The 26,132-nt window shown below is 37.4% G+C and overlaps 1 protein-coding gene across 1 annotated transcript in view; it reads right to left on the bottom strand.

The window, feature by feature from the left end:
- POLK (DNA polymerase kappa) overlaps window positions 1–6,124 on the bottom strand; it is a 49,192-nt gene extending 43,068 nt beyond the window's left edge. The window contains exons 1-2 of the mRNA XM_049768753.1: window positions 5,964–6,124; window positions 595–714 (exon numbers count right to left, since the gene is read on the bottom strand). Of these exons, the coding sequence (XP_049624710.1) occupies window positions 595–714; window positions 5,964–6,095 (252 nt within the window). The 5' untranslated portion in view covers window positions 6,096–6,124. The remainder of the gene's footprint in view (window positions 1–594; window positions 715–5,963) is intronic.
- Between the last annotated feature and the right edge of the window lie 20,008 nt (window positions 6,125–26,132).

Raw genomic sequence — 26,132 nt, 5'->3', positions numbered from 1 at the left:
TTAGGGCATGAGAGACAGCTCAGGGGCTTAAAAGCATGTTTTTTGTGCAGAAGACCCAGGTCTGACCCAGGTCCTAGAAGCACTTCTGGGTGTTGCCCCCAACAAAACAAATAGGCTGGGGTATGAAGATAGGGCTGGAGAGAAGATATGGCTCAGTGGCAGAGCACAAGATTCAAATGTATGAAATCCTAGATTCAATTTCAAAATTAAAATCTATTGTTAAAATAAAATTTAAATGAAATTTAAAATTTTGTATAATCAACGTTCAAAATTAAGAATCAAAATTTAACATTAGGGGCCCAAGTGATAGTTCAGCGGTAGGGCGTTTTTGCTTTGCACGTGGCTGATCCAGAATGGATCTTGTTTCAATCCTCAGTGTCCCATATGGTCCCCCAAGCTAGGAACAATTTCTGAGCGCATAGCCAGGAGTAACCCCTGAGTGTCACCGGGTGTGGCCCCCAAACAAAACAAAACAAAACAAAACAAAACAAAATCCAACAAAATTAAACATTAAGTAATGTATGGCTATACTAGCATTACTGTTCTTTGACTATGACTTATTCTACCCTACTTCACTTAGCAATGAAAGAATACCTGTAACTGCGCTTTCCTTAGCTGCTGGTCAGTAATTTGAGCTTTTTGATGCATCAAATTTTCAATTCGTTTGTTGACTTGCTTTTCTTTCTTGAGCTCATTTTCATAATATCTGGATCCCTATTTAGAAAACCAAAAAGAAATATAAGAAAAGTGTCTTTAGGAAAGCATAATGTAGTAATATAATGTAAACCTGCCTTTAAAATTTCATGATTGACAGAAAAGATTTCAGTATGTAATAACTGAACTCAAAAATAATTTCTATCCCCTTCCAGATAGGTGATCTTATTCTTTTATGTACAAGTTTCCTTATTTATAAAATTAATTTTTGACTATCTAACTCATAGGACTATTATGAGACAGAATTCAGCATAGTACAAACTGAGGTAAGTACAAATTTGCACTCAGAAAACATCTACTGGACAGGATTCAGAGGGCAAATCCAAGGCTTTAATCAATTGGGTCATCACTTTTCTCCTTTATTATTACTTTGGAAACATTTAAAATTAATTAATTCATTTACTTATTTATTTTTGGCATTTTTAAGCACAATGGTGCTGTTTTGGGGACCATGGAGCACATAGGGGACCCTATGCAGTGTCAGAGATTGAACCCAAGACACCTATGTGCCAGGCAAGTGCTCTACTCGCTGTACTGTCACTCTGGCCCTTAATTTTTATTTGAACTCTATATGCATGAAACCTAACCATTAATAGTATTGTAAATCATGATGCCTAAAATAAAAATTTAAAAAATTTAACCTGTCATTTAAGAAAATGTAGGAAATATTTTTTTTAGAAAGTCATCTATCATTGCATCATTAAACATAATACCTCTCAATTTATCAGGCTAATGAACATTTAGATTATATTTACTTTTTTGCTTATATAAAACTACTACAAGGGCTAGAGAACTAGTACAGTGGGTTGGTACTTGCCTTGCACAGGACAAACCCAGATTCAATCCCTGGCACCATAGAAGGTCTCCTAAGCCTCTTCAGAAGTAATATCGAAGCTCAGAGCCAAGAGTAAATTCTGAGCTCTGCTGGTGTAATCCCAAAATCAAAATCAAAACGAAGAAAATGTTTTGTCTGTTTGTTTTTTATTTTAATCAAAGTGGCTTACAAATCTTTCACAGTAATATTTTAGGTACATAGTGATAGTGAAACAGGGTACTTCAAGGGTGGAGAAACCCTGTATCTCCTAGGTCAAGGGAATTCCCTTTCTAATCTCCCCAATACTTACTGTTCCTATGCAAGAAAACAAAAAAGAGAAAAGCACACACACACAAATTTTTTTTTTAAGTTTTGTTGTTGTTGTTTGTTGCTGTTTTTTTTTCTTTCTTTCTTTTGGGCTTTGTCTTGTTTTTTATTTCAGGACCATGGTTCTTGTATGGCTGCTGTCTATATTGCTCTGGTGCTTTTTGAAATTTTTGTTTGACTGTTTTTTTATATTTTATTTTATTTTAAATTTTTTTGTACTCTTAGATTTTTCTTCCTTTTCCCTCTCTGCTCTTAAAAGAAAATATTTTTTAATTAAAATGAAAACTGAAAATGTTGTGATAAAAATTTTGTACATATTTTTGTGAGGACATATTTTCTAGTTCCTTCATTATATTGATGAGAACAAAATCTTATCCTCATAATTACATAGTACTTAATGTGAAAACATTTGAGGTACTACTAGAATTTTTTCCAAAGTAGTTGATCCATTTTACTCTCCCACAATCAATGCATAAGAGATTCAATATCTCCATATTCTTGCCACATGCTATTTGTCACATTTTTTTAAATTATTAGTCTAGGCTATAATAGTGTGCATGACACTGCATTGTAATTTAATTTGTAATTCCTTAATTATTAAAATGCAGAAAATCTTTATATGTATTTTTGAACTTTTCTATCTTCTCTAGTGAGGGCTCCATGTCTTTTGCTCATTCCAGACTGATTTGTCTTATTAATGAGATATAAAAATTATTTGTTCTGAAGAGATTGCTTGGGTTAGAGAGAGAGAGAGAAAGAGAGAAAGAAAGAGAGAGAGAGAGAGCCCAATGGGCTGAGTGTATGAATTACATGTAGGTGTCCTGGGTTTGATGGTTGGTATCATATGATGCTCTGAGCATCACCAAGAGTTATCCTGAATTAGCCCCTGGACATCACTGGATGTGAGTCCCATTTCTACAAATGAAAAAAAAAATTTAATTCTGGATCTAACTCTTTTATCAGGAGCTAATTTTTGCATGTAATGCAAGATGAATATGATTTTTTGGTTCTTAACTCTTTGCCCTAATTTTTAAAAAAAACTTGTTTACTGTTACTTACAGAGCTGCTAATAACAGGCTTTTAGGTATTCAATGTTCCAGCTCCAAATTCATCAGTGTTGGCCACATGCTTGACTCTCTTGGTTTTGATGTACATAGTGACTTCAATTCCACATCACCAAAATGACCAAGACCTTTCACCAAGTCCCTTTTGTTATCATCAGTCTGTTTCCTCCTTCCTCCTCAGGTCTCTCCTCTTTATTGTCCCTGCATCTTTTACTAAATAGAATAATTTTGGGTCTTGCTATTTTTGTCAAAAGTCAATGAACTATAAATATTTTCTTCTACACATACCTCTATTTATATATTATTCTTTTGTAAAAATTAGATTAGGGCTGGAGAGATAGTACAGCAAGTAAGGCAATTGCCTTGCATGTAATCAACCCAGGCTTGACCCCTGACATCAAATACTATTCCTGAGCACTGCCAGAAATTTTCTCTAAACAGAGAGCCAATATGAAGCCCTAAATAGTACTACATGTCGCCAAACTCCACTCCCTAAGAAAAATTAAATAAATTTAATTTTATTAATTAAACAATCACATTAATTATATTAATTATATAATTAATTATAAACCATAATAAAGACATTAATTACTACCTGATCCTCCCAAGTAGTATTCATGGGGTGCAGGAGTCACTACAAGTAATATCCACATAACCAGATAACTTGTTCCTTACTGCTCTATGCAAGGATCTAGCATATGGTTACTACTTGGGTTCTGTAGTGCTAAGGACAATCAATTCAGTCCAGAGAAGCTCAGGGATCACCAGGATCACACTTGACAGTGCTAGGAGCAGGACATGAGGTATCAGGGATTAAATCAGGGTGGAACCATGCTCTCCAAACTATAGACCCTGAACACCTGTGCGACCTCCTCCAACTATTCTTCCTTATGGCAATAATATACTATTTTTCTAACAGTACATTTATAATAAGTTTTGAAATAGGTAAGTCAAGTAAAAAATCTTGATTGTGTTCAAAATCATTTGGGTTATTTTAGGTGTTTTCCATTTCCATATATATGTGTGTGTATATATATACATATATATGTATATACTATATATACTAGTTTTTTGGCCACACCTGGTGGCACTCAGGGGATACTCCTGGCTCTGTAATCAGAAATTGCTCCTGGTAGGCTTGGAGGACCATATGGGATACTTGGAAATGAACCCATGTAGATCCCAGGTTGGCCACATGCAAGGCAAACGCCCTACTGTGCTGTGCTATCGCTCTGGCCCCAGAAACTAGTCTCCATTTCCATATTATCTCTAGGTCAAGTGAATATAAGAATAATGTCATTTAATGTAAGAATAAAAAATTCAGAAGCTTTTATGAGTGATTATACTAACTCTATAGATCAACCTAGGAGACATGACTTCTTTTTTTTTTTTTTTTTTTGGTTTTTGGGCCACACCCGGTGACGCTCAGGGGTTACTCCTGGCTATGCACTCAGAAGTTGCTCCTGGCTTGGGGGACCATATGGGACACCGGGGGATGGAACCGCGGTCCGTCCTAGGCTAGCGCAGGTAAGGCAGACACCTTACCTTTAGCGCCACCGCCCGGCCCCGAGACATGACTTCTTAACGATAATGATCATACTTTTGCATCTTGAGCATAGAATGTGTCTCCTATTATTTTTCATGCGATGGGTTGAACCCAGGAACTAATATATGCAAAGACTATGCCATTGTGTGGTATGCCCAGTCCCATTGTTTCCCCGTTAAAGTGTTTTTAGTTAAAATGTGGTTGATATTTCATTTGCTTGAAATACTTTAATAAAATTATCCATCCATGTCAATTTATAAAAATTATGTGTGTATGTAATACTTGGTGCTATAAATTTTTGGTGAAAGCTTTTACTTCTAATAAGCTCTCCTATATTTATACTTGCATCTATAGAAAGTTAAGAAATAAAAGACTATTCACTCTACTACCCCTCTGTAAAAACAACAGGTTAGAAATGATTTATGTCTACTAATAAAAATGAATACTGGCTCTTACTAATACATGCAAGCATAAAAAGAATGAAAACAATATCTACTTATACAAAAGATCTCCAAATTATATTGAATAAAACCCCAGATTATACTATTTTAAACTTAAAAATACATATTAGTTCATTCTTTATGCATATATGCACATATGAGATAAAACTACATAGCAAGATAATAGAAAGGTTATTTCATACCTCTTTATAGTTTAACAATATTAATATTACATATAATTACATAATAATATAAAATAATTATGTTCTATGCTTATAATAATTTTATGACCATATATAAAATATACATTATAATGTTCCACTGCTAAAGAAATTGTGGTATATACACACACACAGGAAAATACTATTCAGATATTACTATTACAAAGATGAATTCAATCTTGCATTTTGCTACAATCAGTACTAGAGAGAACATTGGTGTCGTGTTATGCAAAATAAGAAAGAAAAAAGATAAGTATGAGATATATTATTCATATATTGTAAATCAAGAAACAAGCAAGAGAATAGAGAATGTTTAGTTAAAACAAACCCTTAGATTCTGAAAAGTGAGGCAACCAAACGAAAGTGTGGGAAGAGTAGAAGATTAAAGACAGAGAGGACAGATAAAAAGGGATATAAGGTGAAGTGGTGAAGAGATATTGGCATTTTGGTGGTAGGTGTGGAGCAGTAACACTGTATACCCAAAACTGATTATTAGTAATAATTATTAAAATATACATATTAGTGTTTACAAGTATTATAACAAAATTATAATTAAGAGTTTAACTTATTAATTTTCTTTTAAGCAAAGAATTTATTTTTTTTTTTGGTCTTTGGGCCACACCCAGCAGTGCTCAGGGGTTACTCCTGGCTGTCTGCTCTGAAATAGCTCCTGGCAGGCACAGGGGACCATATGGGACACCGGGATTCGAACCAACCACCTTTGGTCCTGGATCGGCTGCTTGCAAGGCAAACGCCGCTGTGCTATCTCTCCGGGCCCTTAAGCAAAGAATTTTAAAGTAAGCATATTGAAGATATTTATTGAAAGATAAACCATACCTTTGTGGCGTCCATTATAATTTTGTTAATTTTTTCTTTATCTAGTCCTTCCATTCCAGCTTTATTATCGTTGAGTCCCATTCTAAGCAGAAGATCCTCTCTACAACTGTCATTCTCCTTTGTACTATCCATGGTATAAACTTTAAGTTAAAGTGACTTTTATTACCTGAAAAGCATATATAAAAAACACTTCTTTTCAAAACATTCATGAGAAAAGTGAACTCTTAAAAGTAACATTGATATTTATATATACCAGACATGGGAGTAAACAAGAAAAAAAACTGTAGGAATTGCATAACTGTCACTCCAAAACTATAGCTTCATTAAACCAATACAGAAAACTAGGAAAGAAACTACTGCTTCTATTACATGATGGTGCTTAGAAGACTTAATGGTCCAGAAAGCATTCCCAGAATTTTGAAGCAATGACTGTTCTCTTAGACTAATGTTAGGAATTAGAACTTTTACTTTGAGTTGGAGAATGCCATTAAATGTATAAAAATATAGGGTTTTATGCTTTGAGATATGTGAAGAATTTAACTGAGACAATATAAAACTATAAATACTGTTATTTGCTTTCTCCCCAGTAACTATTGTGAACATGTTTCCTTTTATTTTTTTTTATTTTTTTCTGGAGAAGGGCACACATGACAGCACTCAGGGGTTACCTCTGGCTCTGCACTCAGAAATTGCCCCTGGAAGGCTCAGGTCCATATGGGATGCCAGGATTTGAACCCAGGTTGTCTGTGTGCAAGGCAAATAACTTTCTGCTGTGCTATAGCTACGGCCCAGTGAACATGTTTCTATATTAATAAAATTTCTACAACCTAAAAAAAATTCACACTATTTAACAAAAAGTAAACCATCTAATCAAACATGGCAAGGAAACCTGGTAAAATACTTCTAAGAAGACAAAAACAGGGGCCAGAGAGATAGCATGAAGGTAAGGAATTTGCCTTTCATGCAGAAGGACGGTGGTTCAAATCCAGACATTCCATATGGTCCCCCATGCCTGCCAGGAGCGATTTCTGAGCATAGAGCCAGGAATAATCCCTGAGTGCTGCTGGGTGTGACCCAAAAACCAAAAAAAAAAAAAAAAAAAATCAGCACACATGAAAAAATGATAAACATCACTTTTCAGTAGTTAAATACAAGTTAATACAGGTTAAATACTTCTAAGTATTTGGAAGTATACAATACTTCTAAGAAGACAAAACATGATCAATACATAAAAAATGATTGATATCACTTTTCAGTAGTTAAATACAAGTTAATCAAGTTAAATTACAATGATCTATTCAAGTCAAGAGTGGTTTATGCAGGGGCTGAGCAGTGGTGCAGGGTGTAAGACGTCTGCCTTGCACATGCTAGCCTAGGACAGACCGCAGTTCGATCCCTGGTATCCCATATGGTCCCCCAAGCCAGGAGTGATTTCTGAGCACAGAGCCAGGAGTAACTCCTGAGTGTCACCGGGTGTGGCCCACCAAACCCAAAAAAATAAAGAGAATGGCCTATGCACACACAAAAAAATAAAGACTGAAACAAGTATTCACAAGAATATGAAGAAAAAGGAGCATTCTATACAGTATGTGAATATAAGGATGTATATAACCTCTCTGAAAAATGGTATGAAGAGGTGTTTTTTTTGTTTGTTTGCTTCTGTCTTTAATTTAGTCACTATAACTTCATTTTCTCTTGTTTCTTTTATCCCACATATGAAAAATATAATTGACTGTCCTCATCACTTTACTCAGCATGATACGCTTCAGATCCATCCATGTGGTAATGAATCACATTATTTCATCTTTCCTTTAGGGCTCTGCAATATTCTATTCTACATATGTACCATAGGTTTCTTTTATTATATAATTTATTTAAGTACTATGGCTACAAGATATATATACAAGCCATAAGATGCACACCCTCCCTACACCAGTGCAACTTTCCCACCACAACTTTCCCACCACCATTGTCCCTCATCCCTTGCCTGTCTTTAAGACAAGCATTGTATTTCTCTATCATTGTCATAGTAATTGTTAGTGTAGTTACTTCTCTAACTGCATTTACCACTCTGTGATAAGCTTCTTATCATGGGCTGGTCCTTCCAACCCTCCTCTTTATTGTCTCTGGGTATTATTATTATATTGTCTTTTTTTTAATCCCACATGAGACTATTATGTGTTTATCTCTCTCCCTCTGACTTATTTCACTCAACATAATAGTCTCCATATCCATCCACGTATAAGCAAATTTCATGACTTTTTTTTTGTGTGTGTGGTTTTTGGGTCACACCCGGCAGTGCTCAGGGGTTACTCCTGGCTCCATGCTCAGAAATTGCTCCTGGCAGGCACGGGGGACCATAAGGGACGCCAGGATTCGAACTGATGACCTTCTGCATGAAAGGTAAATGCCTTACCTCCATGTTATCTCTCCGGCCCCATGATATTTTTTCTAACCCAGCTGCATAGTATTCCATTGTATAGATGTACCATAGTTTCTTTAGCCACTCATCTGTTGTTGGGTATCTGGGTTGTTTCCAGATCCTCACTATTGTAAATAACACTGCTATGAACACAGGAGTACAGAGGGCATTACTTTACCATAGTTTTTTTTTATTAAATCATCCATTCTTGGGCCCGGAGAGATAGCACAGCGGCGTTTGCCTTGCAAGCAGCCGATCCAGGACCAAAGGTGGTTGGTTCGAATCCCAGTGTCCCATATGGTCCCCCGTGCCTGCTAGGAACTATTTCTGAGCAGACAGCCAGGAGTGACCCGTGAGCACTGCCGGGTGTGGCCCAAAAACCAAAAAAAAAAAAATCCATTCTTGTGCACCTGTGTTGTTTATGATTTTGTTATGTTTAATAGTGCTACAATGAACATAAGAATCCAAATAAATATCTTTCTGCACTGTGTTTTTGGGCCTTTGAGGACTATTCCAAGAAAAGTAATTATTGAACCTAGCTTTTTTTTTTTTCTTGACTGTCCATATTGTTTTACAGAAAGGCTGGACTTCCATCAATATTCCTACCAGTAGTGAATAAGGGAAAAGCTAACATTGTGTTTTTATAGTGATGTACTTCATTCAATTGAATATTCATGAGATGAAAAAACTATAAACAGATTTAGTATGTACTTTTGATAAAGGTAATCTCTCAATAATCAGCAGATCTGAGTATTTCAGCTGATTTAGTAGCTCTTCTCCCAATCATAAAAACATGATTAGTTTTAAATTGTTTTGTGTAACATGAATGACACCTTTGTAGGATGCATGGTATGTAAATATTATTTTTGCATTTAGTAGGATTTTTTTAGTCAATTTCAAAAACCAAAACGTTTTACCTTGATGTAACTCCATTTGTTTATTTTTGATTTTCTTTACCAAAGGAGCAGAACCACAAAACTCCACTAAAGCCAGTATTAATGGAAGTGTCTTGCCTGTTTTTTTCAGTGTATTTTATAGATGTTAGGTCTAGTTTTTTCTTTTTTAGGTGGCTAAACAGTGTATTCAATAACTTTTTTTTGAGGGGCATACTTTTTGTTGAAGAGACTTTCCTTTTTCCATTCAATGTTCTTGGTTCTTGATTGTAAATTAACTTCATATCTTTGAAGGTTTATTTCTAGACTTTCAATTCTCTTCCTCTGGCCAGAGTGTATGTTTTTATTCCAATGTCAATGCTTAGATTACCGTAGTTTTCAAGTATAAAATAAAGTCAAGAATAGATATGCTACCCATCTCTTTCCTCAAAATTGCTTTTGTGATTACACAAATTTTAGTTTTATCTGCTCTATGTCCTTAAAGAATGTCATTGGAATTTTGATAAGAACTGCATTGAGTAGATATAATTCTTCAGGTAGGATGGTCATGTTGATAATGTAAATTCTTCTATCCAAGAAAACAGACTAATTTCCCAATTCCTTCTATCTGCTATTAAAAACACAAATTATAGTTTTTAATATGTAAGTATTTTACTACCTTGTGAATGATACCTAAAACACAACTGTTTTAATGTCAGTTCTTTCTTTCCAGGTTTGCATATGGAAAGGCAACAGATTTTTAATTATTGATTTTGTAGTGTGCTACTTTAATATATTGGTACACTGTTTCTAAGTTTTGTGTGTGGAATCCATGGCACTGCCAAGTATGTTTCAAGTCCCCCAAAACAAAAATAAAAGATGTAACATATTACTTGAGATTTCTTGTTTCCAGATGCAAGTTCCCTAGAAATGTCCCTGTGAGCATTGCTTTTGCTTTGTCCTACTTGTTTTAGTTTCTATTTGTTCTTTCCTAATTTATCCAATATTTATTCCACAGTAATTATATATGTTGCTCTCTCCAAATATTAGGCAGGCTTCCTTCCTTCCTCCCTCCCTCCCTTTCTTCCTTCCTCCCCACTCCCTCCCTAGCTTTCCTTCCTTCCTTCCTTCCTTCCTTCCTTCCTTCCTTCCTTCCTTCCTTCCTTCCTTCCTTCCTTCCTTCCTTCCTTCCTTCCTTCCTTCCTTCTTCCTCTCTCCTTCTCCACTCCCTCCCTTCCTAGCTTTCCTTCCTTCCCTTTCCTCCTTCCTTCCTTCCTTCCTTCCTTCCTTCCTTCCTTCCTTCCTTCCTTCCTTCCTTCCTTCCTTCCTTCCTCTCTCCTTCTCCACTCCCTCCCTTCCTAGTTTTCCTTCCTTCCTTCCTTCCTTCCTTCCTTCCTTCCTTCCTTCCTTCCTTCCTTCCTTCCTTCCTTCCTTCCTTCCTCTCTCCTTCTCCACTCCCTCCCTTCCTAGCTTTCCTTCCTTCCTTCCCTTTCCTCCTTCCTTCCTTCCTTCCTTCCTTCCTTCCTTCCTTCCTTCCTTCCTTCTTCCTTCCTTCCTCTCTCCTTCTCCACTCCCTCCCTTCCTAGCTTTCCTTCCTTCCTTCCCTTTCCTCCTTCCTTCCTTCCTTCCTTCCTTCCTTCCTTCCTTCCTTCCTTCCTTCCTTCCTTCCTTCCTTCCTTCCTTCCTTCCTTCCTGTCAATTTCTAATTCATGACATTGTAATCTAAAAGATCATTTATATGATTTAACCTTCATAACTTCACTGATACTTGTTCAGGGCTCTGTGCCCAACAAGTGGTCTATAATGAAGGCTGTTACATATGTACTGGAGAAACACTCTCATGGCTGTTCTGTCATGGACCTGGGCCAGACCATGTGTTTCATGGGAACTTTGTGGCTCACAGGGTGGACTCATTCTAAAGTATTAGGAGACAACATGTATTACAAGTTCTTCCTTCTCTAGAATAAAGATCTCTATGACTAATAATCCCTTTATTGTTCATTCTCTTGCAGGTGGCCAAAGAGCCCAGTAGCTTTTGAAAATGGGGGTGGGAAAGAATATAACAAGTTCATTACTTCCAATATTTCTAACTTTTGGGGTGGCACATCTGGCAGTCCCTTTATTGTTCATTCTCTTGCAGGTGGCCAAAGAGCCCAGTAGTTTTTTGAAAATGGGGGTGGGAGGGTGGGAAAGAGTATAACAAGTTCATTACTTGCAATATTTCTAACTTTTGGGATGGCACAGCTGGCAGTATTTAGAGATCACTCCTGGAAGTGCTTAGGGGGGTCATATGGGATGCAGGGGATTAAACCTAGGTGAGCCACATTCAGGGCAAGAGCCCAATCCGATGTTCTCTCTCTAGCCTCTCTACTATCCCTAATTAACAATGTTTCCCTTGCAGATTTTCTTTTCTTTTTTTCTATTTTTTGTTTTGGGCCACAACCTAGTGGTACTCAGGGATTACACCTAGCAGTGGACCATATGGGATGCCAGGGATCAAACCTGGGTCAGCTTTATGCAAGGCAAGGGCCCTCCCAGCTGTGCCATTGCTCCAGGCACTCTTTGCTGATTTTCTGTCTGATCTTCCCAATGTTGAATGTATTAGTGGCCTGCTACTATTAAGTGTGTTAATGTTTTGGTCTTGAGATTACCATAAAGTTTAAGTCTATAGTTTTAAATTTATATCCTATTTTAAAATGAAAGCAGGTAAATCAAGTTTATAGGAGATCCTATTATTATTCTTTCTTTCCCACACCTTAGGCTTTTCAATTGTCTTACTAATTTTTGGGGGTTTTTTTTTGGGGGGGATCACACCTGGCAGCGCTCAGGGGTTACTCCTGGCTCTGTGCTCAGAAATCACTCCTGGCAGGCTCGGGGGACCATATGGGATGCCAGAATTCAAACTACCGTCCTTCTGCCTGCAAGGCAAACACCCTACCTCCATGCTATCACTCCGGCCCCTTGTCTTATTAGTTTTTAGTGAGCTTTGTATTTTATAGGAAACACTGTTTCTCTAAGACCCTATTTTGTGGCTATCAACCCCCTTAACTGTTGTTTGTCTAAAAAAACCCTTTTCCTTTTAGATACCATGGTTTATAATTAAGTTTCCCTTTATTATTACTTAAAATATTCATAAAATAACTCAAAATATTTAACTCAAAAAGACCTCAAATATTTAAATGATAACAAATGCAGATGACTGTTTTCCTTTTAAGCTAAGGGTCAAAACAGTACATCATTTCTTTATTGGAATTAGGCAAAGAATAATTACTTATTACCAAGTTAGAACATAAAGTTACTGGTACACACACTCCTTTAGTTTCAGTGATACACAAAAGTTGTAAATTGGCTACATAATATGCTGTTACAGCTTGCAAATTTATGCTGGATTTTCTTTTAAATTTTTAAAAATTGCTAAAGGAAAAATATGTGATGTATCTGGGTTGTAATCTGGCTCTACACATTCTCCAATGTTTATAATCACTTTAAGAGAATAGTTGTTTTCGTCTTAGTCTTAATTTTATGTGTTAAAAGTATATGAGGCTTAACGTCTTGACTAGGCGATTTACTAGCTCTCAACTTGGGCAACTTAAACTTCTTGGAACTTAATTTCTTTGTACAAAAATTAAGGATATCCATTTTCAGGATTTTGTTAAGAGTGGATTAAATGTAAAAAACCTAAAACAATGTCTGGCATTGACTAGAAGCTTAATAAATGATACTTCAAAAAGCTAGGATGAAATTTTGTTTTTCAATTCATTAATGATAATCATGCTAGTATTTTTTTCTTCTGAGCCTGTTAGCTGCAATTCCTAAATATTTCCTTCTATAATCAACTAAGACTTATTTTATCAAAAAATATTTACTTTAAATATGGACTTTAAATCTTTACTTGCTCTATAAAAATGTGGTTGTTAAAATATGTCTTCATATAACTATTTTTAGCTTTTCTGCATAGTAAAATACTGTGAAATAATCTATGGAAGATTATGCTATATCTTATTTTTATACTGCTATCAAGAAGTATTATACAAGGGGTATTAATGACTTAAATGATGACTAAGATAAACTGTCTATTGAGAAACTGCTGATACCATAGCAACATGTAAGTCTTATAATAATATTTTTCAGCTCACTTGATTAAGAGGATCTGAAATTACAGTAAAAGCAAAACAATGCAAGGGCTGCAGGAGAAAAACAGGAAGCAAAAGCCATTCACAAAATAACTATCATAAGGATCCTACTAATACATAGAAACTGCTCTTTCTTTATGAATCAAACCTATGAGTAAAATAATTTCTCAATACTAAAGAACAGATGTTAAAAATATCAAAAGTTTGGAAAACAGAAATAAAATGTATACACTCAAAAGAATGGACAGTACTATAACTGCTCATTCACTATAAATGTACCCCATGCACTTTTTTAGAAAACTGTTGTTTTAGGATCACATCTGGTAATGTTCAAAGACTACTCCTGGTGAATTGATTGAGGAACATTCCTGGTAGTACTCAGGGGTCTATGGAGAATATGATCAAATCCAGGTCTCCTGAATGCAAAGCATGAGCATTAGTTCTTTGAGCTATCTCCCAAAAATTTAGAGGTTTTTTTTTTCTTCTTCCTTTTTTTTTAGGCCACATCAGCAATGCTCCTGGCACTACACTCAGGAAACTCCTGGTAGTACTCAAAGAACCATCTGAGATGCTGGGGATTGAACTTGGGTCAGCAGCATGGAAGTACACTACCTGCTGTGCTATCACTCTTGCCCTGACTAGAGATTTTTTAAAATTATTATTAATGTAACCTATAAAGTACTACAAGTAAATTTATTCACAAACACAAGCTTTTAAATACCATAAAAACAAAAGATAATGGGATAGACTTTAAATTTTCCATAAGGTTTTAAATTTTATTCAGGAAAAAGTTATTTTGCTTGAAACATACATGGTTTGGCTCTCCTCCCTACAAGCAACAAAAATTATTATTGCAAAATGTAATTGCAATTATTGCAATAATTGCAATAAAAAATTGCAAAATCCTAAGTGTCTATATGCAGTATATGAAGGAATCAATGAGCACTCAATAGGTACAGACACCTATTGAGGGGTTAAAAGCTACACAGAAACAATAGTATTCAAAATGACTAAGCCTAGATATATGCAAAGTGACTTATGGTCCCCCCCAAGCCAGGGGCAATTTCTGAGCGCTTAGCATCAAATGGATGTGGCCCAAAACAAACAAACGAACAAACAAATATATATATATATATATATATATATTTGATGTTGATAAAAGCCTTAGTATAAGGTCTGATATTTATTCCTCAGCAACCAAGACATAAAAGTCTATCACAGAAATTGTGTGGATGGTAAATAATAGAACAAAGAAAAAGAAAGTAAAGAAGAGTAAGACTTACTAAACATCCAGCTATTTAACAGGATTACCTAACTCAGTGCAAGGAAAACAAAAATATGTGACTGGGACATAGAAAAGAGAGAACAAATTTATATTTGGAATGGAGATATAAATAGCCATCATGGGACAAAGGAAAACAAAGAGAAGAAGAGGTGTTCTTGGCATCTAATGCCTTGGAATAAAGAGATGGAAAATGGGATCAAAGTTCAAAAGTAACGGGTGTGGCTGGAGTGTTAGTATAGTGGGTAGGGCTAGGTAGGGCATTTACCTAGCAAGTGGCTAACCCAAGACTGACCCAGGTTCAAAGAACCTTGGCATCCCATAGAGTCCCCTGAAGCTGCCAGGAGCAATTTCTAAGCTCAGAGACAGGAGTAACCCCTGAGTTTTGCTGGGTGTGGCCCCCAAAACCAAAAACCAAAAACAAGAGTAATGGGTACTGGAGCCAGGGATAGTTCAAAGGACTGAAGTGATGTTTGCATATGGGAGGCCCTGAAAGGAACCCTGGTACCATATGTTTCCTTGACTCCACTAGGAATGGACTCTCAGTATCTCCAGGTATGTGGGTGGGATGGGGTGAAGGCTATCTGTTCTTTTGGGGGAGACTGATTCCACAGAGTTAACAGGCATAACATCAGCTTTTTTTTCTCTATTCTCATGAATTAAAACAAGATGGAAGGCATATTATGAAGGTTTCCTTGTGGCTTACTTTTTCTCCCAAATTCTTACTATTTCCCCCCATTCTGCGTTTCCTATCATTCCTACCAAAGATACAAGTGGAGATAAAAATAAGAGAAAATAGCAATATATAAGAATAATACATATTATATAAATAAAGAATAGTAATGGAGAGGAAGGAAAGGAATGAAGGCAAAGAAAGCAGTACATAAGTATGCAGGAAGAGGGAAATTCTTCCACTGTCTGGCTATGGGGATTATTCAGATATAAAGAATGCATATAGATTGGTCAAATATTAATTACAAGGCTACTTTTGTACTATTATTTAAAAAAAAAAAGAAAAACTTTTTTCCTGTAGTTGGGATTGAACTCAGGATGTTTCAACTCAATTGGTTGAGTTATACCCCTACCCTGACAGACTCTGTAAACTTCATTAATTGACTAGTACATCTGAGTTTCTTTTGGACATGAATAATTAATTTAGGGCAAGGGAGATAGTTTTATAGTTATATTTAGGGAGATAGTTCTGATAGTTCAGTGATCTTGGACACATGTGCTGCATGCAGGGGGCCTGTATTAGATTCCTGGTATAGCAATGCTCCCCCAGGTACAGCTGGGAACAATCCTTGAGCACTGAGCCAGGAGCAGCACTGCCAGGTGTGACTCCCAGAAACAAAAATCATTAATCTGGAGATGCCAGATATTGTTTACAGATAGATAAAATATAATACTACTTATACAAATACATTCATTTATATAGGAAATAATCTCAATATCCCTCATTCACTTGACACAGGTTTAGATTCCTTTTGTGAACACATCTGTAAAAAGATTTTATAATAACTTTGCACAAAACTACAAGATAAATGAGTCAATTTCTTGTAGCCTCTTTTATTTCTGAAACTAGTATTTACCACAGAAAAGGTCATAGGTACTATATTCACTTTTATATATAAATCTACTTTATTATACCCGTTCAATCATCAGTTTAGAAAGGCATATGGCATACTAACAAATAAGATACACATAATAATAATAAAAAGAGGTTGTTTACAGTTATAGTCTCTTAAGTTAGTACTTACTAAAAACACATTCAAAAGTATAGTTAATAATGATGAAGCATGACAGAATTCATAACCAGAAACTGTCTCAGTCTGAACTCAGTATGAGTCATCACAGAGGCAGAAATTCTTTCTACATAATTTTTTTTGGGGGGGGGGGTTGGGCCACATCCAGCAACGCTCAAAGGTTACTTCTGGCTCTGCACTCAGGAATTAACTCTGCAGGCTTGGGTGACCCAATGGGAAACCAGGGATAGAATCCAGGTGGCTGCCTGTAAGGCAAACTCTATAGCCTCTGTACCAATGCTCCAGCCCTGATTATTTTGTGTGTGGGGGTGGGGGGAGTGTTGGGCCATACCCAGTGGTGCTCAGGGGTTACTCCTGGCTCTGTGCTCAGAAATTATTGCTGGCTGGTTCATGGGGATTATATGGGAGGGGATACTGGGGATTAAACCTGGGTTTAATTGCATGCAAGGCAAATGCCCTATCTGCTGTGCTATCGCTTGGGCCCCCCCACATCGATTATTTATTATTTTAAGGCCACACACCAAGCAATTTTGGAAGAGACACACTTAGGGGAGTTGGCGGGAGACCCCTGGAAGTAGCCCCAGTGGTACTTGGAGGGCCATACTGTGCTAGAGATCCAATACAAGGGGCTGGCACATAGTAGGCATATGCTCAATAGAGCGAGTTATCTCCAGGCTCTTAGGTAAGTCTCATTCATATAGGCCTGTATATTAGGAGAGTATAACTGGATAGGTTAGTAGTCAAAAATAAAACAGGAAAAACATAGTTTGAAGAGGCAAGAAGTAAAGACTAATTGAAAATGGCTTAGGGACAGGCAGGGGGCTTTTAAATCTTTTAAAATTTTGAACTTAGTTTAGGAGAAATCTAGAATCTCACATATATACATATGCCATAAGGAGTGATCTATTAATTTATAGTACTTTCAGTGTGATATCAGTTTACATAACTTGATGGCAAGAGATGAACAAACAAGAATAAGCATTTCTTTTTTTATTCCTAATAGAAATTATTTTAACTAGAAAGACCTAGGGCAGTGGCCTACAGAGTTCAATCTGAAATCAGATTCACTAATCAGATTCACAGGATTATAGTATAATTCCTACTACTTTCAGATGGTAGAAATATAGTTTTACCTTAAAAAATAAACTTTTTAAAAGGCCAGAGCTTTAGCATAGTGGGGTAGGGCATTTGCTTTGCACCCAGCTGACCCAGGTTCAATCCCCAGCATCCCATATGATCCCCCGAGTCTGCCAAGAATAATTTCTGAGTGCAGAGCCAGGAGTAACTTCTGATCGCCCCGCTGGATGTGGCCCCAAAACAAAACAAAACAAAACAAAAGTAATTAATTCTTTTGGTTTTTGGGCCACACCCAGTGACACTCAGGGGTTATTCCTGGCTATGCACTCAAAAATTGCTCCTGGCTTGGGGACCACATGGGACTTCAGGGGATTGAACCTCGGTCTGCCCTTGGTTAGCATGTGCAAGGCAAGTGCCCTTATTGCTTGCACCACCACTCTGGCCCCAACAACAAAAAATTTTTTAAAAAAATAGTTTCACAGTTAAATGTGTATCTTTCTGTAATCATCTCTTTGAAAGCAGGAGCCTCAAAAATGATCTCCTTTCCTCAGACTATATTAATAACACCCACAGTAGACAACATGGTACTTTGCATAGTGCATCTTATAAAATTAACTGAAAGGTAATGTACAATACAGTTATCATCATTCTGAATACTTCTATGTAATGAGTACTAGGTATTAACAATAGAGATTATTTTTTAAGAGAATAACAAATTAAAATTTTTTACTCATGGTATTCACTCTTAGTGGCAGCAAAATATGTTTTGTTATCTCTCTCTAAACATTCATCAAGTACAATGTTGTTGATATGTTAAGAATTCATAATGTCATTTGTATGATAAAATTATTTTTGGGGGCTACATCCAGGCTGGTCTATAGCATCACCTGGAAACAATCCTCTACCAAGGAAGACTACACTGCTCAGACATTGTCCTGCTCAAAAGAGACTTCCATTAGCACTGAGAAGACTTAACAACAACAACGACCTGCTTACAGGACAGGGCTCCCTGCATTGCCCTTTGATTGTGAGATGAAACCAGAGGACGCTCCACATCCTGACTTCAATGTTGGATATACAGATTCCAGGATCTTTAATACAGAAGCTTGATACCAACAACAGAGACTGTGTGAAAAATAAAAGTGTGTTGGCACTACAGACAATGTCTTGGATTGGACGATCTAGCTTGCCTGGAGCCTAGAGTTGGTCTTGTGCCAGGAACCTTCAGGGGTCGGGTCTTTTTGTATTTAGGCCAAGGTTATTTCTTTCCATGTCCCTCATATTTTGGTGGGCCTATGCAAACAACAATTGCCACTCTAACACCATTTTTGCTGTGCTCCTTTGACTCTAATCCTTAAAAAGAACCCAGTTAAGATTTGAGGTTAACTTAAGCTAATATGCATGAATATGGAAATGTAAAAAAAATGCTATGCCTGTAATGTTTAAGGAGTTATGTAAGTTTTATGGCTTTAGATTGCCTTGTGTGCTGTTAAGAAATATTATAGTGTGTTACAATCTTAATGTTCTTTGGATGAAATTTCAAAGTTGGGATATCAGCAAGGGGACTTCTGAGAATTATGTTATGTATTGTCCTTCCACTGTAACTTTACCTTGTCCTCTTTCTTTGCATCCTTGTTCTCATAATTAAAAATAAAAAAAATCAAAAAAAATTATTTTTGGGGGAGACTTCACAAAAGATATCACAGAAATTCAAAGGATTGTCAAAGATTACTTTGAGAATTTTGATGTCACTAAATGAGAAATCCTAAAAGAAATGAATTACTTCCCTGGATTCCTATAATCTACCAAGGTTGTATAAAGATGATATTGAATACCTGAACCAACCTATCACTATTGAGAAAATTGAAATTATAATCAAATGTCTTCCCCAAAACAAAAGCCCAGTTCCAGATGAATTCACTAGTGAATTATTTTAAACCTTTTAAAAGGAACTATTGCTAATCTTTTCCAGATCTTCCAGGAAACTGAAAAGAAACATCCCCAAACAGTTTCTTTTTTTGGTTTTTGGTTTTTGGGTCACACCCGGCAGTGCTCAGGTCTTACTCTTGGCTCTATGCTCAGAAATCGCTCCTGGCAGGCTTGAGGGCCCATATGGGATGCCGGGATTCAAACCAGAGTCCTTCTGCATGGAAGGCAAATGCCTTAACTCCCTGCTATCTCTCCAGCCCCTCCCAGTTTCTAAGAAGCAAGCCTCATCTTGATACCAAAAGCAGAGACATCACCACCAAGAAAAAGAGAGAAAATAATCACATTTTGATATCTTTGATAAACTTAGATGTGAAGATCCTCAACAAAATACTAGTAAATAGAATTCAACAATTTCTCAAAAAAAGATCATATACCATGACCACATAGAGTTTACCCCAGGGATGAAAGGATGATCTAACATACACATCAATCAATGTAATACAGCATATCAATAAAATAAAAAACAAAACTCATAGCAATAAATGCAGAGAAAATGCCCATTCATGATAAAAACTCTCAAAAAAAGAGGAAGGGGGAGGGGCTGGAGCAGTGGCGCAGAGCAGTAAGGCATCTCTGCCTTGCCTGCGCTAGCCTAGGACAGACTGTGGTTCAATCCTCTGGCAGCCCATATCATCCCCCAATCCAGGAGCGATTTCTGAGAGCATAGCCACGAGTAACCCCTGAGCATCACTGGGTGTGGCCCTCAAAAAATAACTTAAAAAAAGAGGGAGGGGGAAAATTGAAGGTACTTTCCTTCATATAGTCAAAGGTAAACCATCAGCAAACATTAACTTCAACGGAGAAAAATGAAAAGTTTTTCCTCTAAGATCAGGCACAAACAAGGTTGCCCACTCTCACTTCTTCTATTTAATATAGTACTGCAAGTACTTGCCATAGAAATTAGGCAAGAAAAATATACAAAGGGCATCCAGATAGGAAAAAAAAATGTCAATTTCTTACTATTTATAGATGACCATACTTTATTTAGAAAATCCAATTCTACAAAGAAGTCCTAGAAAGAATAGATTTGTAAAGTGGCAGCCTACAAAATATGCAAAAATTCATGGCTTTCCAAATAATTCCAATAATGAGAATAAAGAGATATTTAAAAAGCAATTGCAATCACAATTTGCTTTAGAAAAATCAAGTACCTTAGAATCAGCCAAATTATAGAGGTGAAAGATCTATAAAAAAACAAACAAACAAAAACACCCCTACAAAACACTACTACTTCAAGAAATAAAAGAGTACAATGAAGAAATGGAAATATGTCCCCTGCTCATGGATTAGAATGATTAACATCATAAAATGGCAGTACTCCCCATAGCACTGAATAGATTCAATGCAATACCTATAAGGATAAGAATACCCATGACATTTTCCAAGAAATAAATGACACTTCTAAAATTTATATAGAAATATAAACCCCTCACTCCCACTTACAGCTAAAGCAATCCTTGGGAAAAAGATGGGAGGCAGGAAAGAAAAACACTGATACAAAAGGATGTGTGTACACCGCTATTCATCACAGTACTCAGGACAATAGCTGAGTTAGAGTCAACCTAGATGTCTTAACAACTGATTAGTAGATCATGAAAATGTGGTACATATATACAATGGAATACTACATAGCTGTAAGGAATGATGCAATAATGCAATTTGCTAGAACATGGATGGAACTGGAAGATATTATGTTAAATGAAGTAAGCCAGAATGAGGATAAATACAGAATGGTATCACTTCTACGTGGTATTTAGAATAACTGCATGAAGAAATGCAATTGTTTAAATGGGGTTGTCTAGAACTCTCTAGGCCCCAGAGTATAATGAGGTGAAGTTAAGAAATTGAGTGGATGGGCCGGAATGGTTGCACAAGTGGTATGGCATTTGCCTTGCATGTGCTAACCTAGGATGTACTGTGGTTAGATCCCCTGGCATCCCATATGGTCCCCCAAGCCAGGAGCAATATTTGAGCACATAGCCAGGAATAACCCTGAGTGTCACTGGGTGTAGCCCAAAATCCCCTCCCCCCCCAAAAAAAAAAACAAAAAGAAAAGAAATTGTGTGGAGGAGAAGAAACACAATATGAAAGAATAGGGGACAGAGTTCAATAGGTTGCAGGTGCATTGGTAGTATTAAAAAAGGACAAAACTAAAATAAATATTCAAGCCAGAGTCAACAACAATGAAATCACAAGACCAAACTTTACCAAAATTAAAAATGGACCTGCTATGCTGGCAGGCTGAAGGCAGTGGGTGGCTTGAGATGGACTGGAAATATTGGTGGAGGGATGTTGATACTGGTGGTGGAACTGGTTCAGAAACATTGTATGTCTACAACCCAACTATGAAAAACTTTGTAAATCATAATTCCAATCTCATTTTTTTAAATAGGGGAGGGTATCATTTTCCTCACTTTCAAACTACTACGAAGTGGTAGTAATTAAGATAGCATGGTATTAGAATAAGGATAAACCCTCAGATCAATGGACTAGAACTGAATATGCTGAGACAGACCCTCAGGTATATACCAGTTAATCTTTAATAAAGAAGCAAAAAATATAAAGTGGAACAATGGAAACTTCTTCAACAAGTGATAATGGGAAGATTGGTTGGCTACATGCAAAAAAATGAAACCAGACCTCTTTCTGATGCTGTGCAGAAAAGTCAAATCAACATAGATTAAATGCCTTGGTATCATACCTGAATCCATAAAGTAGAGGAAAACATAGGCAGAGCTCTCCATAACACTGAAAGTATAAAGACATCTTCAAGAATGAAACAACACTGACCAAGCAAGTAGAAGCAAAAATAAACAAAAAGGTCTACTACATTAAACTAAGAAGCTTCTGCAAAAGAATCAATGGCCAGGATACAAAAACATGCCACAAACTGGGAGAAATTATTGACCAAACACTCATCTGATAAGGAATTTATATCAAAGATATATAAAGCACTGGTAGAACTTTAAAAATCCAACCCCATCAAAAAATGTAGAGAAGAGATGAGCAGAAACTATTCCAAAAAAGGCATACAAATGACCAAAAGATACATGAAAAAATGCTCCACATCATTAATTATCAGAAAGATGCAAATCAATCAAAGATGCAATCAAAACAACGAGATATTCCATAAAGACTGTCACCAAGAAGAACAATAATAGTGCTGGAGTAAAGGCAGGTAGAAAGGGACTCTCATTCATTGCTGGAAGGAATGTAGACTGGTCCATCCTTTTTAGAAAACAATATGGACATTTCTCAAAACACTAGAAATTGAACTATTTTTTTGACCCAACAATATTGCTCTTAGGAATATACCAAGGGATCCAAAAACACAATGCAGAAAAGGCATGTACACTCCCACGTTTGTTCATTGAAGCACTATTCACAATAGCCAGAATCTGGAAATAATTCAAGTGCCTTGGGATAAGTGGGTAAAGAAATTGATACATGGAATACTACAGAGCCATTAGGAAAAATGGAAGTTGATTAAATCTACTTATACATGGATAAATATGAAGAGTATCATGCTGAATGGAATGAGATAGAGAGGGAAATGATCGCACCCATTTGCAGGACATAAAAATCATAGTATAAGAGCTAACACCCAAGGTAATAGAAACAAGGACCATGGTAGGATGCTCACCAAAAAGGGTCATGGGTGTGGGGGAATGCAGTTAGGACAGAAAAGGGATCATTATGACAATGATAGTTGGAAATGACTTCTGGACAACTGGGTGCTGAAAGGAAGTAAAGTGGTATGTATGATACCTTTTCAGTAGCAGTATTGAAAACAATGGTGCCTAAAAGGAAAAGGGGTAAAGACAAAAAAAGACAGAAAGAAAAGTGTCTGGAAAGAAGCAGCTGAGGGTAAGGGTAAAAGAAAAATTGGGGACACTGGATGTTGGAACATTGAATGACTGAAACTCAACCATCAACAACTTTTAACTCTGTATCTCACGGTGATTAAATTAAAAATAAAAAGCCACCCATTTTTCTTCAGAATGGCCTTACTCAGAAGACTATAATATAAATTTTATAAATTTTCAGATATAATAGCTTGATATCTCCATTTTTAAGTTCACAAAAGCGTGTTTCTTCTATAAATATCAAATTGTCATTGGTAATATTTTAGTTTGGAACAGCATTATAAAATATAAATAAACATGATTACGTACATTTACAGGGTAGCTGAAAAAACTGTTTAATTAAAAATGCATCTCTAACATAATAAATGTTATGAAGTACAACATATAATTTGTTATGGACTAAACTGTGTTCCTCCAAAAACTTGAAATTCTAACTTTCCAAAAGGATTCTAACTAGAGAAAAGGCCTATAAGGAAGTAATTAAAGCTAAGTAAGGTTAAGGCTATTAGGGTGGAGCCTGAATCTAAAAGATTCATATTCTTAGAGGAAGTAAAATGGGTTCAGAACTACTCAGTCTGTGACAATTTGCTATAGCATTCTAAGTGACTATTAAGGGCTCTTTATAGCATGATCAGGAAAAAAGATGGACAATGGTTTTCATTTCAACTTGAGACATCTATTGCTATTAGCAATATTGCTAATTGCTATTTGCTATTGCTAATAGCAACACCTGTTGCTATTAGGACTAGTTGCACTCCTCATTATTTTACTGATTAATACTAAAATCTCAAGTGCTGTTTCAATATTTTTGGTTTAATTTCTGTGTTTTGATAATGAGAGCAGAGATAAAGTCTTTGGTATCGTTGGTAGTTAGTGGGGATAAAAGTTAGAATTAAGGTGATGATGGAGGAGAGGGAAAGAAAAGAGGAACTGACAAAAATTCTAGTGGAATGAGCTCTGGCATCAGGACACTTAAGCTCAAAAAAGCATTTATGCTCTTAATAAAGATACATACTTTGGAAATTTATTTAATTTTATGTGGTTATTTCGTGGTCTGGAATATTTAAAGTAGAAATAATAAAAATTTAAAAAATCTAATGGGTTGAATAATGAAGTTGACATAAGAGTGGGTGGATATGTGAAAGTGAAGGGTATTTTCATCTAATCAATTCTACTTTGACAACAAAATGAGCCATTATAATTATTATTCAGCATATTCCCGCACTTTCTTTCACACAATAAACGTTTGTATTCCAAACTTTTTCATCTTTTAGGAAGATGTGAGTCTGAACAGATGGGTCAACCTTGATCTCAGAAAGATACTCCTTTTACAACGAGAAGGCTTACATTCTGATTTTATTATAAAAATCCTTCCATTAGTTAGTCGGATCTCCTCAAAATGACTTTGTACAAAATAAAAAACCCCAGATAGGAGAATGTGTCCCTCAAGAGTTAAGAAACACCATCCTCTTTTAAAGATGGGGGAAAAAAAAAAAACCCTTCGAAATAAAGGCAGAGAAAAATTCTACTCAATGAGACATTTCAAGAGAAAGGTTAACTCCCGCCTAGAAGACACACACACACACACACACACACACACACACACACACACACACACAAGATTTTGCATACACACACAAAATTTTGCGCACACAACACACACACGCACAGACATTTCAAGAGAAAGGTTAACTCCCGCCTAGAAGACACACACACACACACACACAACAAGATTCTGCATACACACACAAAATTTTGCGCACACAACACACATACACACAGACAGACATTTCAAGAGAAAGGTTAACTCCCGCCTAGAAGACACACACACACTAGAAGACACACACACTAGAAGACACACACACACACAGACCCACACACACACTAGAAGACACACACACAGACACACACAGACACACAGACACACACAGACACACACAGACACACACACACACACACACACACACATTTTGCCCGCGAGCCCAACCGCGGAAGTCAGCCCGGGCATCATCAGCCTTCCAGAACCTATGAAGTCATGCGCGGGTGGGTGAGGTTCGTCATAAACACTTGAGGCAGACCTACAAGGGGGGGGGGGGGGAAACCTTTACGCAAATCTGTCAGAGCAAGCCCACCCACCGCTAGAGAGAGAGTGTTTAGTACCCGAGGCGCGGGCGGGAGGCACTCACCGGTAGATCGCTTCAAACCCTGGAACTACAACTCCCAGAAGGCCGCGCGGCGGGCGGAGGCGCGTCTCCCCAGCATGCAACGCGGCGACGTCCCCGTCCCGCCCGCTTCGTCCTTCGCGCCTCCCACTTGGCCGGGCGGCGTCACTCGGGAGGCCCCGAGGTGAGCGGAGCGAGAGGCAGAAGAGGCGGGCGCGCTACGTCTGCTACGTCAGTCGCCGGGGAGGCGGGCGAGAGGGAGGGCGCTGGGCGGGGAGCCGAGGGCAGGGGAGGGGAGAGGGGAGGGGAGAGTAAATAGTGGGCCCGGCAGGAAGATGGCGGCGGCGGTGCTGGCGTGAGGGGACGCTTGGCAGCGGGCTCATTTCCTCTCCGCCCTTCTCCCTCCGCCTGCTGCAGGAGACCGAGGCCGGGTGACAGCTCGGGGGTCCCGGCGACGGCGGCTGACGGCTGGCGGGGCTGGCTCCCTTCGCCGCCCGCCCGCCCTCCCCGCACGCCGCGGAGTCAGGCGCCGCCGGAGCCGCACGGCGGACGCGCCTCGTCCCGCTCCCGCTCCCGCTCCCTGCTCCTTCGCCTCTCGCCGCG

The sequence above is a fragment of the Suncus etruscus genome, chromosome 2 (assembly GCF_024139225.1).
Source record: "Suncus etruscus isolate mSunEtr1 chromosome 2, mSunEtr1.pri.cur, whole genome shotgun sequence".
NCBI classification, from domain to species: Eukaryota; Metazoa; Chordata; class Mammalia; order Eulipotyphla; family Soricidae; genus Suncus; species Suncus etruscus.
The sequence above is the reverse complement of the archived record's forward strand: the minus strand, read 5'-3'. Positions and strand labels throughout refer to the sequence as shown.